At 56.4% G+C, this 19,806-nt stretch overlaps 2 protein-coding genes across 28 annotated transcripts in view; one reads left to right on the top strand and one right to left on the bottom strand.

The window, feature by feature from the left end:
* SYT2 (synaptotagmin 2) overlaps positions 1–18,282 on the top strand; it is an 85,419-nt gene extending 67,137 nt beyond the window's left edge. For 4 of the 9 annotated variants that reach the window (XM_067729951.1, XM_067729945.1, XM_067729949.1 and 1 more), the window contains exons 2-7: positions 11,674–11,867; positions 12,729–12,895; positions 13,771–13,887; positions 14,127–14,294; positions 14,466–14,633; positions 15,429–15,958. In XM_067729951.1, coding sequence (XP_067586052.1) covers positions 11,690–11,867; positions 12,729–12,895; positions 13,771–13,887; positions 14,127–14,294; positions 14,466–14,633; positions 15,429–15,911 — 1,281 coding nt within the window. In that variant the 5' untranslated portion in view covers positions 11,674–11,689 and the 3' untranslated portion in view covers positions 15,912–15,958. Of the gene's footprint in view, positions 1–11,673; positions 11,868–12,520; positions 12,896–13,770; positions 13,888–14,126; positions 14,295–14,465; positions 14,634–15,428; positions 15,973–16,244; positions 16,379–16,927 lie in introns of those variants that run through there. The other 5 variants (XM_067729948.1, XM_067729947.1, XM_067729943.1 and 2 more) reach the window with 4 other exon arrangements.
* Positions 12,160–19,806, bottom strand: part of PPP1R12B (protein phosphatase 1 regulatory subunit 12B) — a 208,429-nt gene continuing 200,782 nt past the window's right edge. For 17 of the 19 annotated variants that reach the window (XM_067729929.1, XM_067729930.1, XM_067729916.1 and 14 more), the window contains 6 exons: positions 19,254–19,388; positions 18,494–18,722; positions 15,491–18,319; positions 14,475–14,609; positions 14,132–14,210; positions 12,160–13,937 (listed from right to left, as the gene is read on the bottom strand). The gene's annotated coding sequence lies outside the window, so the exon portion shown is untranslated. The remainder of the gene's footprint in view (positions 13,938–14,131; positions 14,211–14,474; positions 14,610–15,490; positions 18,320–18,493; positions 18,723–19,253; positions 19,389–19,806) is intronic. The other 2 variants (XM_067729920.1, XM_067729921.1) reach the window with 2 other exon arrangements.

Raw genomic sequence — 19,806 nt, 5'->3', positions numbered from 1 at the left:
CTCTTCCCCACAGGGGTCTTGAGAACTGCGGTCGAGCATCTTTGCTTCCTTAGCTTCTGGTGGAATAAGCGGGGGTGAAACCCCCACCCCTAGGCTTATCCGGAGGGAACGTGAAGCCTCGGTTCTTTGCTGGAGAAATGGCCGGTGCTTTCCCAAACATTCCTCACTGGGTAGGGCTGACCCCATCTTGCCGCTCCTGACGGGGAACCCTCTGCCCCTCAGAGGCGCCGGAGGCACAGTGTGCAAGGGCTGGGGCTGCTTCTCTCTCTTTAGGGTTTGAGCTGGACCCTGGAGGCTGTGAAGGAAGCCTCGTGGTGCTGGGGAAGGGCCGGCAGCTCGTCCAGCCCCTCGCGGGGCCACAGCCCGCGCAGCCGGGAACAGGCCTAAGGCCCCGCCGGTCAGGACGCTCGGATGGCCCAGCTGGGATGGCCCAGCCCCGCCGCTCCCAGGGGTGCACCCCCCCCGTCACGACAGGCTCCCCATGCCGGTGGCCCCCTGCTGGGGTGGCGCCCCTGGACCCGCCCGGGGGCCGTGGGGGCAGCCGAGCCCTGCCCACCCTGTGACGCGAGGGTCTGTGCTGCTGGCTCGCTCCTGCCCGCCCCACACGCGTCTGCCGAGTGCCCATCGCACGCCAGACGGCGAGACACCTGCCAGGGCAGGGCCGCAACGTTTTCCCCCGAGGGCCAGAGAGGAAACATCTCAGGCTCGGCCGCACACCTCGGTGGCAACTACTCCGCTCTGTTGCAGCGGGAAGGCCGCCAGAGAGGCCACGGCCTGGGCCCGCGTGCCGAGCCCCAGGGACGGTTCTTCCCGGGAAGCAGCCGCGCCGGGTGTGGTTCACGCAGCCGAGCGCCGGCCGGGCAGGCGAGCGCAGCCTCTGCTCAGGCCGCCGCAGGCTGTGTGCGGGGAGAGGCCGGGTCTCGGGCCGGAGCAAGGGGAGCCGTTTGAGCCGAGCGGAGAAAAGCAGTCACTCAGCGACGGTGGGCGGAGGCGCCGGGTGGCGATGGAGATGGGGGCGAGGGCGCCGGACACAGACGACGGGCCTGAAGGCCACCTTCACGGGCAGCTGTGGTCCCCGGGGCGGCGTCTAAAGGTGGCAGGATGAGATTCACGTTCTAGAAGGTTGCTTTGGGGGCAGGGTGGGTGCGGGGCCGAGTGCGGGGAAGGTCGCGGGGTCACCGAGGCCTGGCAGAGAAGGGGCTTGAGGCAAACGGAGGAGTCGGAGCTGTGGCCGAAACCAGGGTGCGGGGCCGGTCGGGTGGCCATCGCGGGCCGTACGGCGCGACAGGCACGCAAGTGTCCGCGGGGTCTGGTGACCTCTCCTCACAGCCGCGTGGTGGGGTGAGGGGGCGAGCCCAGGGGGGACGGAGGGGGGAACCGGAGGTGGGCGTGAAAAGGAACACGGGTCAGACGGTCCCCTTCAAACGCGAGAAGGTCCTCGGCTGGGCAGGGGTCGCCGCCGGCCTGGGCGGGTGGGTTTTGTGAAGTCTCTCCGGCAGTCCGCGAGCCCCCCCCCCCCCCCCCCCCGCGGCAGCCGGGCCCTCGTGGAGGGCGGGGCCGGCAGGCTCTCGGCGCGAACCCCACGCACCCGCCCGTGGGGGCCCCACCCCCCTGACCGGATCACCCCGAGGCCCCGCCCTCCGTCACACTGAGCCTTAGATCCACACGTGAGTTTGGGGGTCGCGGGCACTCAGTCCGAGCCGGGCAGTTTCAGGGCTGGTGTTTCGCCGGTGAGTCTCACAACAAGACAGAGAAACAGGGTGCAGGGACCTGGGAGGACGTGAGCCGAGGGGCTAAGGGGCCCCTCCGAGGCCAAGGAGGTTTCGGGGAGCGTCCAGGCTGGGGGCCGGCGTTTGCCGGGTGAGTTTGTGGCCCACGCAGAGAGCAGAGGTGAGTAGGAGCCGGGCCCAGGCCAGCGGGGCCTTTTTTCTGAGTGTGAACAGAAGCCCCGGGGGCTTCACGTGGATCAGCCCGGCTGCCTGTGGGGATTAGACTGAGTGGAGGACTGTGGAAGCTTCCAGAACGTAGCTGTTGTTCTTGGCTGAACTGGAGGACGTGGTGAGTGGAGGAGGGAGTTTGCAGATGCTCCGGCTGGGCGGAGAGGGCAGGAGGGGCTGAGGACCCCAAGGCTTTGGGCGGGGCCCGGCGCTGACCCCGCCCCGCCTCCTCTGGCGTCTGGCTTCTCAGGGTGTGTGTTGTTCCCCTGCTCTTTGGGCAGCTGTGTCCTCAGGCCCCAGGCCATGGGATCCACGGATGTGCGGCCCCTGCTCCCTCCCAGCAGCTGTCAACTCCCCACCCCCGCTGCGAACCCCCGGGAACGTTGTCTGATCTTTCATAAGAACTTGGGGATGACAAGACATTCATTTTGGCTGTTTTTGACGCTTTTCCCCTTCCCTCTGGAGCCAGGCTCCTTTCCAGCCTCTTTTACTCACTTCAGTCTAAGTGAAATTTCCAAAATGTAAATGTGAACACATTACCCGCATCCTTAGACTCCTTGTTGTGGCTGTAAGGTTGTGCGCCTGGTCCTGCGGGCTCACCTGCACCCGTGCCCCCTCCTGTGGCTATGCTGGGCTTCCTCAGGCTCTGGGCTCCCCGTGATGCTGCCCCCACCCCTGGGCCTTTGCATGTGCTGCTGCTGCCTTTCCTCTTTGCCTGGAGGCCCCCCATTCCACCACCAGTTGCTCAGGAAAGCATTCCTGCTCTCCCAGATTAGGTCAGGTACACCCCAGGACAGACTCACACCAGCAAGGGTCTCTCCTTTGTGCATTTCTCACAGTTACAATTTTACATTCATTTGTGCGCAGTTATGTAACATCCAGCTTATAAGTCCCGCATGGGAAGTGGGATGGGAGTTCAATCAGTTTTTTTTTTTTTTTTGGCTGCGTTGGGTCTTCGTTGCTGTGCACGGGCTTTCTCTAGTTGCGGTGAGCGGGGGCTCCTCTTCGTTGCAGTGCGCGGGCTTCTCATTGCGGTGGCTTCTCTTGTTGCGGAGCACAGGCTCTAGGCGCCCAGGCTTCAGTAGTTGTGGCACGCGGGCTCAGTAGCTGTGGCTCGCGGGCTCAGTAGCTGTGGCACGCGGGCTCAGTAGCTGTGGCTCGCGGGCTCAGTAGTTGCGGCACGCGGGCTCAGTAGTTGCGGCACGCGGGCTCAGTAGCTCCGAGGCATGCATGTGGGATCTTCCCGGACCAGGGCTTGAACCCGTGTCTCCTGCATTGGCAGGCGGATTCTTAACCACTGCTCCACCAGGGAAGCACTCAATCAGTTATTTGTTGAACGAATGAATGAATAAATACCTCCCCCATTGTTCTCTCTGCTCTGTACCCGGCGTTCCTACCCTCTCTGGGTCCACATCATCTCTGGCTGGACTGTGAACTCACCCCTTGCGGGCCCCCTGCCCCAGCCTCACCCCCTCTGCTCCACGTGGAGCTGTCGTTGCCCTTTAAACAGATCAGGCCACTCCTGTTGGGGACGTGAGTCCGTCCGAGCCCCTTTTCCTGGACCTCAAGGCCCCTGGGATGGGCTCTCCAGCTGACGTCCTGGTCTGTGGGGCCCCCTGAGCCTGTGGCACACGCAGCACCGTCTGCCCTGGTCGATTCTTTTGTTTCATGATTCATGTCACTCGTCCTGTGGATTTGGGAAAAGGTTCACGTCCGGTAGGGGTCCCTCTGCTGTGCCGAGGCCACTCAGGCCCTTCGAAGGGGCTCCTGGATTCAGATCCGACCACAGTTATCGAACATCATCTCCGTGCCAGACACAATCAAATTTATTCTTTTAATTTTCACAACAGTTTTGAAAAGTGGGTATTATTTTCTGCCATTTTTATATGAGGAAATCGAGTTGAGAATGGGATTTGTTTGGAGTCATCTGGCAAGCGGTAAGCATCCCGGGATCACAGTCTGCCTCTCTCTGCCGGGCTGCCTCTTGCCCACCACAGAATCCAGAACCAACGACCATGCGGGCTGAGTCTGACGAAAGCCTGCAGCTAACGTTGTACTTGGTGGAGAAAGACTGAAGACTCTCTGAAGATCAGGAAAGAGAAGGATTCCCCCTCTCACAACTTCTATAACACTGCACGGAGGTTCTTACCATGGCAGTTAGGGAAGAAAAAGAAAGAAAAGGCATCTGGATTGGAAAGAAAGGTGTGAAATTATCTCACTTTGCATGATCTTGTAGATGGAGAGTCCTAGGGAAGACACACCACACGCACGTTCCACACACACACACCACACAGTATCAGAACTAGTAAGCCAGTTCAGCATATGGCAGGACATGAGATCAATACACGAAAATCTACTGCATTCATATCTGTGAGCAGTGAACAATCTGAAATGAAATTAAGAAAGCAGTTCTGTCTACAGCAGCATCAAAGAGAATCAAATATCTAGAAATAAATTTAACAAAGTGTAAGACTTTATTTATCCTGGGAACTGCAAAACAGTGTTGCAAGAATTTAAAGAAGAGCGTAAAGGGAAAGACATTTGAATATTACGTTGCTAAGATAGCAGCACTCCGCAGATTGGCCCACAGATTCAGCGCAATCCCTATCAAAATCCCAGGTGGCTTTTACAGAAATAAACAAGCTGATCTTTTTAAATTTTTTTTTAATTTTTATTTTATTTTATTTATTTATTTATTTTGAGGTACGCAGGCCTCTTACTACTGTGGCCTCTCCCGTTGCGGAGCACAGGCTCCGGACGCGCAGGCTCAGCGGCCATGGCTCACGGGCCCAGCCGCTCCGCGGCACGTGGGATCTTCCTGGACCGGGGCACGAACCCGTGTCCCCTGCATCGACAGGCAGACTCTCAACCACTGAGCCACGAGGGAAGCCCCAAGCTGATCTTTTTTTTTTTTTTTAAAAAAAAAATGCTGAACTTAAAATTCATATGGAAATGCAAGAGACCCAGAATAGGCAAAATAATCTTCATGAAAGAACAAATTTGGAAGACTCACGCTGCCTGATATAAAAACTTAACTACAAAGCTGCAGTGATTAAGACAGTGTGGTATTAGCATAAGGATAGACATAGATTAATGCAATAGAGAATCCAGAAATAATCCCTCACATTTATGGTTGGTTAATATTTTACAAGGGTATGAAGACAGTTCGGTGGGGAATAACAGTCTTCGCAACAAATGGAGATCCATACACAAAATGCATTCACGAAAATGAACTCCAAGTGGATCATAACTTGAATGTAGGAGCTAAAACTACTAGGCTCCTCTAAGAAAATATAGGAGTAGATCTTTGTGCCCTTGGGTTATGTGATGATTTCTTAGATATGACACCAAAAGCACAGGCAAGAAAAGAAACAGGTAAATTGGGCATCATCAAAATTGAAAACTTTTGTGCTTCAAAGGATACCATCAAGGGACTTGCCTGGTGGCGTAGTGGTTGGGAGTCCGCCTGCCGATGCAGGGGACACGGGTTCGAGCCCAGGTCTGGGAAGATCCCACATGCCGCGGAGCAACTAAGCCCATGAGCCACAACTACTGAGCTCGTGTGCCACAACTACTGAGCCCGTGTGCCTAGATCGGCAATGAGAAGCCACCGCAGTGAAAAGCCTACGCACTGCAATGAAGAGTAGACCCCGTTCACCACAACTAGAGAAAGCCTATGTGCAGTGGCGAGGACCCAATGCATCCAAAAATATATTATAAAGAAAAAAAGGACACCATTAAAAAAGTGAAAAGATAACCATAGAATGGGAGAAAATATTTGCAAAACATACATGACAAGGAACTGGTGTCCAGAATATGCAAAGAACTGATACAACTCCATAATAAAGAGACAAATATTCAATTAAAACATGGACAAAGGATTTGAACAGACATTTCTCCAAAGGAGACATACAAATGGCCAATAAACACATGAAGAGATGCTTGACATCATTAGTCATCAGAGAAATGCAAATCAAAGCCACAGTGAGATGCCACTTCACCTCTACTAGGACGGCTATAAACAAAAAGACATGTAATAACAAGTACTGTCCAGGATGTGGAGAACTTGGAACGCTCATACAATGCTGGTGGGAATGTAAATCAGTGCAGCTGCTGTTTAAAAAAATTTTTTTTGAAGTATAGGTGATTTACAATGTTGTGTTAATTTCTGCTGTACAGCAAAGTGACTCAGTTATACACATACATATATTCTTTTTCATAGTCTTTTCCATTATGGTTTGTCACAGGATATTGAATATAGTTCCCTGTGCTCTACAGTAGGACCTTGTTGTTTATCCATCCTATGGATAATAGCTTGCATCTGCTAACCCCAAACTCCCAGTTCTTCCCTCCCCCTCCCTCCCTCCCACTTGGCAACCACAAGTCTGTTTTCTATGTCTGTGAGTCTATTTCTCTTTCATAGATAGGTTCATTTGGGGCATATTTCAGATTCCACATATTGGTGATGTCATATGGTATTTGTCTTTCTCTTTCTGACTTACTTTGCTTAATATGATAATCTCTAGGTCCAGCCATGTTGCTGCAAATGGCATCACTTCATTCTTTTTTATGGCTGAGTAATATTCCATTGTGTGTATATGTGTGTGTGTATATGTAGGAATGTTGGGGTGCATGTATCTGTTGAATTATAGTTTTGTCTGGATATATGCCCAGGAGTGGGATTGCTGGATCATATGGTGACTCTATTTTTAGTTTAAGGAACCTCCACACTGTTCTCCATAGTGGCTCAGTGCAGCCACTTTGGAACATAGTTTGGTAGTCCTTTAAAATGTCAAATGTAGTTACCATATGACCCAGAAATTCCACTCCTAGGTATTTACCCAAGAGAAATGAAAACATGTCCAAAAACGTGCACAGAGATGTTCATTGCAGCATTATTCTTATAGCCAAAAAGTGGAAATAACCCGTGTCCATAAATTGATGAGTGGATAAATAAAATGTGTTATCTACGCAGTGGAATATTACTCAACCATAGAGAGGAATGAAGTGCTGACACCTGCTACGACATGGATGACCCTTGAGAACACTACGCTCTGTGGGAGAAGCTGAACACCAAGGCCACCTATCATATGATTTCATTTGTATGAAAAGTCAGAATAGGGGAATCTGTACAGATAGGTCAGTGGTTGCCTGGGGCTGGGAGGAGGGTGGGAATGGGGAGTGACTGGTAATGAAGTAGGGCTTCTTTTTGGTGGAAATGGTCTAAAATTAGATTGTGGTGATGGTTGCACAACGCTGTAAGTATACTAAAACCACGAAACTGAACACGTTAAATGAGTGAATTGAATGGATGTGAATTGCGTCTCAAGCCTTCTTAGAGTCGGGCGGCGGAATCCTGGTCAGTGAGGTGGGGGTGAGGGAGATGGGGCTGAGCCCCTGAGGCCCGGCGGGCTCCACCTTCCCTTTCGAGATGGATTTTAGGATCAAGGCTAGTTTACCCAGCCCGTAACAAGAGCTTACTAAACTGCTCGGCGAGTGTGAGCGGGGAGAATGCGCCTGCGTCGCCCTGTGGTCGGGGCGGCTTGTGCCGGCCGTGCTGGCTCCCGGGCAAGGGCTCGGGTTCTTAGAGCAGGGCTGGAGCTTCAGGGCCCCTAAAACTTGCCCTCAGAAGAGCTCTGCGTGTAGGGAGAAGCACAGTGCGAAAAGCCTCGCTTTTACCTTTGCTGTTTGCATCCTGCTGTGTGTTTGATGCTTCTAGAAGATGTGCTTTTTGTCCCATGACCTGGAGCACCTCAGGTGTGCGCTGCTGTCCAGACACCCCCTGGGCACCGACTGTGCGCCGGGCAGAGGGATGCTCGTGTTGCCTGCGTCTGACCTCACAGGGCCTGTGGAGGAGGCTTGTACCCGCATTTTGAGAAGCAGAAATAGCTCGGTGGGGAGGGGAGGGTTGGGGGAGCAGAGTTTAAAAACTCGTAAGAACGTTACCTTAAATGAAGACCATCACGATAATACTTTTACCAGCAGGAGCTTGCAAACCATCTAAGCATCAAATACAGCACTACGGCGCAGCAGGGCATTATTTAGCTACTTGATAACAAAGGAAGTTTTTTTTTTTTTTTTTTTTTTTTTTTTTTTGCGGTACGCGGGCCTCTCACTGTTGTGGCCTCTCCCGTTGCGGAGCACAGGCTCCGGATGCGCAGGCTCAGCGGCCATGGCTCACGGGCCCAGCCGCTCCGCGGCATGTGGGATCTTCCCGGACCGGGGCACGAACCCGCGTCCCCTGCATCGGCAGGCGGACTCTCAACCACTGCGCCACCAGGGAAGCCCACAAAGGAAGATTTTAATGATAAAGGAGAATGCTTGTGACAAAATTTTATGTGAAAAAAGGGCAGAATACCAAATTATATATAGTATGATCGCAACATGTAAAACACCCTCAGAGAAAAATACCGTTAGAAGCTTCTCCAAGGACGCTAACCTGTGTTATCTCTGGAAGGTAGGATCCTGGGGAATGTCTCCCTTAGTCTCCTTCCCTCCCCCGTAAACCTGGATGGCTTTTGTTATTAATGGGCAGCCCTGGTTTGAGTAGGAAGTTGATGTGCCGCTGTGTAGAGGGGGCAGGGCTGGCAAGGGACCCCGACATCCCGGGGAGGAAGGGGCTGCGGGGGTGGACTTGGGTGCCATCTTCCTGGAGGAGAGATTGAAACCCACCCTGGGTGGGTGCGGAGGGAGCCTGAGGCACGGAGGTGAGGAGGGTGGGGGTGCCGGGCGCTGTCACGCAGGGAGGAGGCGGCTCGAGAGTCCTCGCTGCGCCCGCGCTCCTTCCTGGGTGGAGTGCTTGGGTGCAGCCCGACGCAGGAGAGCCGCGTGCTTTGCAGGCTCTCGGCTCAGGTGACTGGTTCGAACCTCAATTCCAGGACTTGTGAGCTAAGTGGCGGGGGCTGCCTAGGCCCTGGGCCTCTGTTTTTGCATCTGTGAAACGGGCTGGTGCGTGAGTCTGGGGAGAAGCGGCTGGTGGCCCTGTGGTTGCTGCTTCACGGTGTTGCTACTGCTGGAAGTGCCCTGGGACTTAAAGGGATTACGACTAATACAGTCTTTTTAAATTTTTATTCTTATTTATTTATTTTTAAACAGGGACTCATATATATATATATATTTATTTTTAGCTGCGTTGGGTCTTCGTTGCTGCGTGCGGGCTCTGTCTAGTTGCAGCGAGCGGGGGCTACTCTTCATTGCCGTACGCGGGCTTCTCATTTCAGTGGCTTCTCTTTGTTGCGGAGCACGGGCTCTAGGCGCACGGACTTCAGTAATTGTGGCTCGCGGGCTTAGTTGCTCCGCGGCATGTGGGATCTTCCTGGACCAGGGCTCGAATCTGTGTCCCCTGCATTGGCAGGCGGATTCTTAACCACTGCGCCACCAGGGAAGTCCCAGCTAATACAGTCTTTTTTCTAAAATTCATTTTTATTGGAGTAGAGTTGGTTTACAATGTTGTGTTAGTTTCTGCTGTACAGCAGAGTGAATCTGTTATACATATACATAATCCACTCTTTTAGATTCTTCTCCCGTATAGGTCGTTACAGAGCATTGAGCAGAGTTCCCTGTGCTACACAGTGGGTTATTATTAGTTATCTATTCTATATATAGTAGCGTATATATATCAATCACAACCTCCCAATTCATCCCACCCCCCCTCCCACCCTATTAGCCATAAGTTCGTTTGCTACATTTGTGACTCTATTTCTGTTCTGTAAATATGTTCATTTGTACCATTTCTTAAGAGTCCACATATAAGTGATATCATATGATACTTGTCTTTCTCTGTCTGGCTTCACTCAGTATGACAATCTCTAGGTCCATCCACGTTGCTGTGAATGGCATTATTTTGGTTTTTTATGGCTGAGTAATATTCCATTGTATATATGTACCACATCTTCTTTATCCATTCATCTGTTGATGGACATTTAGGTTGCTTCCATGTCTTGGCTATTGTAAAGAATGCTGCAGTGAACATTGGGGTGCAGGTATCATTTCAAATTATGATTTTCTCCAGGTAGATGCCCAGTAGTGGGATTGCTGGGTCATATGGTAGTTCTATTTGTAGTTTTTTAAGGAATCTCCACCCTGTTCTCCATAGTGGCTGTATCCATTGACATTCCCACCAGCAGTGTAGGAGGGTTCCCTTCTCTCAACACCCTCTCCAGCATTATGGTTTGTAGATTTTTTGATGATGGCCATTCTGACCTGTGTGAGGTGATAGCTCATTGTAGTTTTGATTTGCATTTCTCTAATAATTAGTGATGTTGAGCATCTTTTCATGTGTTTGTTGGCCATCTGTATGCCTTTGCAGAAATGTCTATTTAGATCTTAACCCCATTTTTTGATTGGGTTATTTGTTTTTTTGATATTGAGCTGCATGAGCTGTTTGTATATTTTGGAGATTAATCCCTTGTTGGTTGCTTCATTTGCAAATATTTTCTCCCATTCTCTGGGTTGTCTTTTTGTTTTGTTTATGGTTTCCTTTGCTGTGCAAAAGCTTTAAAGTTTAATTAGGTCCCATTTTTATTTTCATTCCTCTAGGAGGTGGATCAAAAAAAATATTGCTGCAATTTATGTCAAAGAGTGTTCTGCCTATGTTTTCTGCCGAGAGTTTTAAGGTACCCAGTCTTACATTTAGGTCTTTAATCCATTTTGAGTTTATTTTTGTGTATGGTGTTAGAGAATGTTCTAATTTCATTCTTTTACGTGTAGCTGTCCAGTTTTCCCAGCACCACTTATTGAAGAGACTGTCTTTTCTCCTTGCCTCCTTTGTCATAGATTTATTTACCACAGGTGTGTGGGTTTATTTCTGGGTTCTCTATTCTGTTCCATTGATCTGTATTTCTGTTTTTGTGCCAGTACCATACTGTCTTGATTACTGTAGCTTTGTAGTATAGTCTGAAGTAAGGGAGCCTGATTCCTCCAGCTCCGTTTTTCTTTCTCAAGATTGCTTTGGCTATTTGGGGTCTTTTGTGTTTCCATACAAATTGTGAAATTTTTTGTTCTATTTCTGTGAACAGTGCTATTGGTAATTTGACTGGGATTGCATTGAATCTGTAGATTGCTTTGGGTAGTATGGTCATTTTGACAATATTGATTCTTCCCATCCAAGAACATGGTATAACTCTCATCTATTTGTGTCATCTTTGATTTCTTTCATCAGTGTCTTACAGTTTTCTGAGTGCAGATCTTTTGCCTCCTTAGGTAGGTTTATTCCTAGGTATTTTATTCTTTTTGATGCTGTGGTAAGTAGGATTGTCTCCTTGATTTCTCTTTCTGATCTTTCATTGTTAGTATATAGGAATGCAAGAGATTTCTGTGTATTCGTTTTGTACCCTGCTACTTTACCAAATTCATCGAGCTCTAGTCGTTTTCTGGTTGCATCGTTAGGGTTTTCTATGTATAGTATCATGTCATCTGCAGACAAGGACAGTTTTACTGCTGCTTTCCCAATTTGTATTCCTTTTATTTCTTTTCCTTCTCTGATTGCCGTGGCTAGGACTTCCAAAACTATGTTGAATAATAGTGGCGAGAGTGGACATCCTTGTCTTGTTCCTGATCATCTTAAAAGAAATGCTTTAATTTTTTCACCATTGAGAATGATGTTTGCTGTGGGTTTGTTGTAATGGCCTTTATTCATAAACAGTCTTTAGCTTTTGGAAGAGCCTCTCCTGGCCCGTGGGCAGAGCCGTCTGCACTCGGGCCCGTGGGATGCTCATCCTATCCCCTTCACCCATAGCCGTCCCTCTGCCACCATGAGGAACATCTTCAAGAGGAACCAGGAGCCCATGGTGGCTCCCACCACCACCACCACCACCAAGCCTGCTGAGCCCCTGGACAACTCCACCAAGAGTGGAGGCGCCAGGGAGGGCAAGGGGGACCTGTTTGCCACGTTGAAGGACCGATTCTTCAATGAGATGGTCAAGCTCCCTCGTGAGTATCGATCTGTATGCAGCTTGGGGGCGAGGGTGGGGGGGTGCACCATGGGGGTGTGACAGCTGCGATCTTTCCTAATGATGTTTGGACTCGAGGCTGGATTATTTGGGGATCCCCTTCAGGAATGGGGGGCAGTGTGGTCTGGCACTAATGAAGGGAACAAGGGGGTTTATGTGCCCTACCCTCCAGGGGGGATAAACGTTCTTATACTTAGAAATCTGTCAAAAGATGGAACCAAAAGAAGATAAAAAATTATGAAACAGAAATCACTATTCAAGTTTTCCAGTCATACTTTAAAACTACTTTATTTTGCAAGATAGAAAATAAAACCCCCTACTGCTTCCTGGATTTCTGGTAAAGGCTGTGGGGAGAAACCCGAGGTCCGGATTCGGGGAGCAGCCCCACTGGTGGGAGGCGGTGCTTCAGCACCTCGGAGAGCAGCCCCGGCCGGCCCGCGGCCCGCCCCTCCCCGCACTTCCCCAAACCCGCGGGCCCTCTGAGCCCGGCCTCCTGGAGCAGGCTCAGCCCTCTCAGGACTGCGCCTGAGGGCCGGGCCTTCCTACCCCACCGGGGTCTGATGAGGACCCTCCCATCCTTCGTGTAAGCCGCAGTTCCAAGGGTCAAAGTCGTTAGATCTCAGCAGAGCCCAGATGGGGGCCCCGTGGTATGCGCCTGGCTGCTGTCCCTGTCACAGGCTGTCCCCGCTGGGGCGGCAGAAAGGGGAGGGCACCGAAGTATGCAACTTAACGTGGGTTTACAACGCGGGGTGCGGCAGCAGGGCCGGGCCCCGACCCAGCTTTCTATCCCTGAGGGGTCGGGGCTGCCCGAGCGCCGCTGACCCCATCTCCCTGTGGGCAGTGCCCCCCTGGGCGCTGGGCGCCATCGCGGTGCTCCTGGGCCTTCTGCTCCTCGCCTGCTGCTTCTGCATCTGCAAGAAGTGCTGCTGGAAGAAGAAGAAGAACAAGAAGGAGAAGGGCAAGGGCGCCAAGAACGCCATGAACATGAAGGACATGAAGGGTGGCCAGGTAGGCGGGGCCGGGTGACCAGAGGCCCCTCGATGCTCTCCAGGTGGGAAGAGCTCGCTCAGGTCAGCAGGGACTGTCCTTGACTGACCCGAAAGGAGGCCGTTGGGACAAAATGCTGGGAAGAGAGCCCCCCGCCCACCAGGAAGCCACCATCGTGTGACCCGGTTTCCCACCGGCAGGGCTGCTGGACCATGTCCTCATTGTGGGGCCCTGTGGGTCCGTCTCTCGTCCACAAGGACGTGGCTCTTTCTTCTCCCCATCTTTCAGGGAGCAGCCTGGAAGACGCCCTGATGTACCTGTGTCTCCTTTTAAGTTTGCAGAGGCCCCGGGCGCCTCACTTTCCCCATGTTTGTTCTGGGAGGAATTTCTTGCTCAAGGAATCAGTGTGGAGGGAGGAAGGAGGGCTGATCTCAGGAGGTCAGCCAGGGGCCGTGGCCTTTGAGTTTGTGCGTGCACGTGCACACGTGTGTGAGAGCGTGTGTGAGCACGCACGTGGACGTGCGTGTGCGTGTGAGCCTGTGGGGGCCCCGGCCCTGCCATGCGGCTGGTCTGAGCTGCAGGATTTTCTTACCACTCTCTCCCTTCTCCTCCCACCTGTGGACTCGCCTGGCCTGGACGCCCGGCCTGCACGCCTGGTACGTGCTGCCCACGTGGTGGCCTGAGCTGGGGGCGGGGCGGGGGTCACAGGGAGGCTCCACCACTCAAGAAGCCGCGTGGCATCTGGGCCGTACTGGCCCCGCAGGGACAGGGCCGGGCTGGGGGCTGAGGGGAAGCGGGGCCCGACGGAGCCCCTCCAGCTCTGGGTTGGGGTCTGCACGGGGGCAGGCACCCCGCCTTTTCTCCCTTGACCCTCCCTCCCCTCCTCAGCCCCCCAGGACGATGACGACGCCGAGACGGGCCTGACGGAGGGCGAGGGCGAGGGCGAGGCCGAGGAGCCGGAGAACCTGGGGAAGCTGCAGTTCTCCCTGGACTACGACTTCCAGGCCAACCAGGTGTGCGGCGCGGGGGCGGCCCCCAGGGCTCCACGGGGCAGGCACCCCGGCTGTAGGGAAGAAGGGCTGTGCTACCCGCCGTCCACGTGCCGCCCTCCTCGGGCAGACCAGTCACCTCGCGGCGACCGTCTCCCCCGTGTTACTCCGATTCCCCGGGGAGGGAGATGGAGGCCGACTTCCTGTCCGGCACCCACCTGCCCGCCCCCTCGGGGCTGACCCGGCGCCCACTCACTCCACAGCTCACCGTGGGCGTCCTGCAGGCCGCGGAGCTGCCCGCCCTGGACATGGGCGGCACCTCGGACCCTTATGTCAAGGTCTTCCTCCTTCCAGACAAGAAGAAGAAATATGAGACCAAAGTCCATCGGAAGACGCTGAACCCCGCCTTCAATGAGACTTTCACCTTCAAGGTGACAGGCTGGCCCGCTGCGGACCTTCCCCTGGTCCTGGGCTGTGGCTGAGGCCCAGAACCAGCTCGGCCTGGACCCGAGCCCGGGTGTCCGCAGACTTGGCAGGTGTCCTGCAGGGCCCCCAGAGGCCCCGAGCTGCCCTGACCCCTCCATCCTGCCTGTGCCCTGCAGGTGCCCTACCAGGAGCTGGGGGGCAAGACCCTGGTGATGGCCATCTACGACTTTGACCGCTTCTCCAAACACGACATCATCGGGGAGGTGAAGGTGCCCATGAACACCGTGGACCTGGGGCAGCCCATCGAGGAGTGGAGGGACCTGCAGGGCGGAGAGAAGGAGGAGGTGAGGGCAGGAGAGCTTGGCGGGTCCGCCCCACGCCCCCGGCTCTGTCTGCGGACGAGGGGGCACCTCAGGGGGACAGGACGCGTCACTCGTGTTTCTTCCGCGGCTTTGGGCCCACTTAGGGCCGGCGACCCACCTGGGGACCACATTCACCCACAGGGAGAGCCCACATTGTTCTAGAGGATTCTCAGCAAGGGGGGGCCTGTCTTCCTAGAAACTGCCACAGCACGCACGCACTCATTCGCCACATATTTATTGAGCACCTACTGTGTACCAAAGCCCCCATTTAGCCCCCATCCCTTCCCAGCACCAGCCGGGCGTGTTGGCCGAGTCCATGCAGGTCGCCCGGAGGAAGGGTCAGCACCCTGACCGGGCTGTGGGTGAGGCGGCCAGCCTGGGTCCCGAGGCCCGCCTCTGAGAAGCCTCGACTGTGCCGTGGCGCCGGCCGAGCTCTCGGGCCCAGGAGCCCCCTCTTGCTAGTCACGAGGTCCTTGCCCTGTGACGCTAACACAAGGAAAGGGATGCCGAGGGCTTGGAGGACCGCAGCTCGCTCTGCAAGTGGGATGGCTGTGATCAGGAAGGGGGGCTCCCCGCATCCCCTCTTCGTCCCCCTCCGCCACCTGCCAGGCTGGGGAGGGGCCCCGGCAAACCCCACGCCGCCAGCAGCCTGTCCTCGGCACTGCAGTGTCCACCTGTCACGGCCAGGGCTGTGCCACCCCTGGCCGAGGCCCCGAGGGGGTCAGCTGTGCTGGACACAGGCGCTGCTGCGCTGACCGCGTCCCCTTCCCCCGACAGCCGGAGAAGCTGGGTGACATCTGCACCTCGTTGCGCTACGTGCCCACGGCTGGGAAGCTCACCGTCTGCATCCTGGAGGCCAAGAACCTCAAGAAGATGGACGTGGGTGGCCTTTCAGGTGTGTGCGTGGCTTCTGGCCGCCATCGGGGGCACCTGCCAGCCGGTCGCGGCCCAGAGCCCTCGACCTGGATAGCAGGCCTCAGATGCGTGGGACACACAGGCTGTCTGAGCGGCTTTGGGTCCTCAGGGCAGGACGGGGCGGGGAGCCCCGCTGAGAGCTGCCTTTCTGCTGCTCTCCCTGTGGGCTCTGGAGGGAAGGGGTCAGGGACGTCACCCCCAGGTGAGGCAGGGACAGGGAGGGCAGGCGGTGGGAGGGCTCGGCCTGACGCGGGCCCTTCTACCGGGGGCGGGGGAGATGGGGGTGGCCCTGCCTTGGAAGGGGCTCTGGGCGGGGCTGGGGGGTGCGACTGCCCGGCCTCCTGAACTGCCAGCCCAGCTCTGTCCCTGAGCCCCCGTGTGACCTCGGGCAGACGGGTGCCCTTCTCTGGGCCTCGTTGCTCATTGACAAGGTCGGGAGGATGGGATGGGGTGGGTCGCTGACGTGCCCCCTGCCCAGGACGGACACCACCAAGTGGCCCCCTGGCTCCTCACTGAGCGCCGGCCCGTCCCAGCAGAGCCCCGAGCTCCAGGCGGCCACAGCCATGGCGGGTCCCAGAGGTGAAGCCTCTGGCCGCCCTGGCCCGGAAGCTGGCTCTGCCGTCCCTGGGCTGGCGGGCCGGGCGCGTGCTCAGGGCCTCGCCGGCTGCCTCCGCACAGACCCCTACGTGAAGATCCACCTGATGCAGAACGGCAAGAGGCTCAAGAAGAAGAAGACGACAGTGAAGAAGAAGACCCTGAACCCGTACTTCAACGAGTCCTTCAGCTTCGAGATCCCCTTCGAGCAGATCCAGGTGCTGGGCTGGCAGGGGTGGACGTGGGGCGGGTGGCCTCCCCCACTGACTGCTACAGACGGCCGGCCGGCCATGCCCGGCACTTCCCAGCCCGCCCCTTTTCTGGGGAGGTGAGCGGGAGCTGCTCACAGACACCTCCTTTTGGCCGCGAGGTGGTGGCAGGGCGTGTGTGTGGAGAGGCTGCAGCCGCTGAGGCGGTGGACGCCCACCTGCCCCTGCTGCCCCTCCAGCCCCCAGTCCAGGTCACTTCCTCCGTGAAGCCTGCCCTAACTCACCAGCCGGACGTCACTCCCTCTGAGGTCCTGAGGTGCCTCCTGCTGGCCTCTCGGGTGTGACCTTTGTCACCTTGCGAGGATGCGTCTGCCCTTCTGCTCCCAGGCGCTCAGCACGCTGCCGGGGGCCTGTGTTCAGTCGTTGGTAGAAGCGAAGAATGCGTCAGAGGCACGGGCCCCACCTCTGTGTGCCTGCCCGCCCAGTTAGAGCTGGGGAGGGAGGGGCCGGCCGCCGGGCCCTTCTCCTGCCCACTGCCCTTCCCTTTGCCCCCTGCAGAAAGTCCAGGTGGTGGTCACCGTGCTGGATTACGACAAGCTGGGCAAGAACGAAGCCATCGGCAAGATCTTCGTGGGCAGCAGCGCCACGGGCACGGAGCTGCGGCACTGGTCCGACATGCTGGCCAACCCCCGCCGGCCCATCGCCCAGTGGCACTCACTGAAGCCCGAGGAGGAGGTGGACGCGCTGCTGGGCAAGAACAAGTAGGGGCCGCGGCCAGAGCCGCTGCTGCCTCAGCTGGGCAGCCCTCGAGGCGTCCCTGCCCACCCGTGTGCGGCCGTGCCCTCGCTCCTCTGCCCTCGTCCTCTTTCTAAAGACCCCCTCCCTCCAACGGCGGCTGAGGAGGGCCCCTCGGAGGTGAGAGAAGCCTGGCCCGTTGTCGCCCCGGGAGTTTCCTCGCTGCATGCCCGCCACCCTCCTCCTCCAAAGCTCCGCCCAGCCCTTACCCCGAGGGAGGCTCTCTCGGCAGAAAGTGGTGGCATTTTCTGTTTTCTGAGCGTTCCGGACCAACGCAATGGCAGCACCTCCTGACTGACTCCTGACGGAAGGCAGCCAGCGGCCAGGGATCCGTGCGTGTGTGCGCATCCCCTGTGCTCGTGGAGGGCCGCGGACAGGGTGCCTTGTGGGAGCAGAGGGCTTAGAACCCTGCTCAGACTGGGGAACTCCCACGCTGTGTGGGAGTGGCTGTTTGTTTGGGAGGCGAGACGGGGAGACTGGACTGTGCAGAGCCAGGACCAAAGCCCGGTGCCGGCGTGGACCTCCTCCTGCTGCCGGGGGCTTCCCGGGACACCACAGACCTGAGCTATAGGCTAGACTGGCTGGACTTGAACGGGGACTGTCCATCCCGCGACCTCACCTTGCTGACGGGTGATGTCAAACCGCAAAGAAACAGAAGACCCGCTTCCCAGAAAGGCCAAAATGAAACTGCCGGGCCTTTGCCCTTGCGGTGGGAGACCCAGATGTCGGCTCCCTTTCTAGGACGGAAGCCAGCAGTCACTGGCATCTCTTCCCCTCCCGCCTGTGCTTCTCCCTTAATCAAAGTGGAGCTGCGCTGTCTGAAGACACGGTATCCGTTCAGGGCCAGAGGGCTTGAAAAGGAAGGTTTACAGGTTCTTAGCTCCCCTGAGGCCCAGGTAAGGAGGGGAGGGTAGTGGACAGCTAGCTGAGTTTTCCCAGGGGTCCTGCGGGGAGGCCCCGCCCAGCACTCCCGAGGGACTTGCTGTGAATCCCGAGGAGCAGGGCGGCCATTCCGAGCGGTGGCGGAGGACGTGGGCCGGGTTCTGCCCCGCGGTCACTGTGCTCGTTCCCCGCTCACCTCGTGTCCCCAGCATCGATAAAAAGCCATATATACGTTAGTCCAGCGTGCACCGAGTCTCCTTCCAAACCTGCAGCCTGGGCGAGAGCATGCGGCCCCCCCTCAGCCGCCCTCGTCTCTGCAGCTGCAGGCCCTGGCCCTCTCCTCGGCCCAGAACACTCAAGGCTTCCCAGACCCGGAGCTGCGCCTCTTTCCCAGCACCCGTGGCAGCACCTCCCACCCCGTCGAGCCCCCCTGGCGTCTGCGGGCACCTGAGGCAGAGGGACGTCTCTTTCACTGTCAGAAAGGAGCAGGCACGTGTTCCTGCCCGGCTGCGTTTCCTGGCCGGCCAGGTGGTGAGAAGCCGTCTCCTCCAGGAGCAGCAGCTGGGCAGTGGGGCTCAGGCTTGCCCGTGGCCCTTGGTCCTCAGGAAGTCATTCTTCACTTGATGCCGAGAAGCTGGGACCTGACGAAGACTGTGGGCTGGTCCTAGGGCCCGGGCTGTAGGACAAGAGTGAGGCTTCAGGCCCGGGGGACCACAGGGGGCTGTCCCGGCCTGGATGCCCCCTGCAGAGCTATGGGATCTGGTGCTTCCTCGGGGCCCCCTCCCCCCAGCCTCCCCTGGGGCCCACAGAGCTGACTTCTCACTCTCCCGCCCCTTCCCGACCACCTTCCACCATCTGGGATTCTCGTCCACCCTCCTGAGCCCAGGACTCGCCTCTCTCCCGGCGGGAAGGGGAGAGGCTCCGCAGCACGTCTGCTGCTCTGGGGGTCCTGGGCCCGGAGACGCGGCTGGATTACGGCTCTGGGCCCACCTCGAGTGGGTAGCCTCAGGGGCAGGGAGGTTGAGTGTGGGCCCCAGTGCGGAGCCAAGGGGACGCGGGAGGGGAGCAGTGTGCTCCTGGGTTCTGGCCGGTCCTGGCTGGGCCCCTGCCTCAGAGGAGCCGTCTGAGCAGAAGGCATCTACCGGGCCCACAAACTAGGTGGGGAAACAACACTGGTCCCAAGTGTCCTGCACCTGAGGGTCCTTACCCAGTCCACAGGGCACCTTCACTGCCACCAGGCTCGTTTCTGGCGTGTCGGCATCCTGCCCTGAGTGGGCCAGAACTAAGGTTGGCTACGAGGGGTTCTGGAGGCCTCCAGGCTGTGCGTTTTCACTCCCAAAGTCTATTGCAGAGAGGAAAGTAGAAGAGGCGATTTTTACAAAGGGACTGAAACCATGAAAAACGAAACCCAGTGCCACCCAGAAAATGGAGGTGAGGCCAGAAAGCTCTGTTTCCTCCTTTCTCCTTGAATAATCATTCCAGAGTGGAACCAACTCCGCCAGGGCTCTGGGCACGTTTCCGGACTTTGGCCGCGCAAGCTGAGGGCTGGGGGAAGCTGGGGGAAGCCCCCGATGATGAGCGACCGGTGCCGGGCCGGATGGGAAGTGACGTTCCGGGTCGCTCGGCTGGGGGAAGGGACAGCAGGGATGCACGCAGCCTCAGGCCTGGTCTTTTTACTTCCCAGGAACCATATGTAGCTTGTGCTTCTAGAATTGGTTTGAGATGGTCTTGCTGGCCCAGGGCTTCAGTGAGGGGTGGGG

This window comes from Pseudorca crassidens, chromosome 2 (genome assembly GCF_039906515.1).
Source record: "Pseudorca crassidens isolate mPseCra1 chromosome 2, mPseCra1.hap1, whole genome shotgun sequence".
NCBI classification, from domain to species: Eukaryota; Metazoa; Chordata; class Mammalia; order Artiodactyla; family Delphinidae; genus Pseudorca; species Pseudorca crassidens.
Note: the sequence above shows the minus strand (reverse complement) of the source record. Positions and strands in the feature narration are given on the sequence as shown.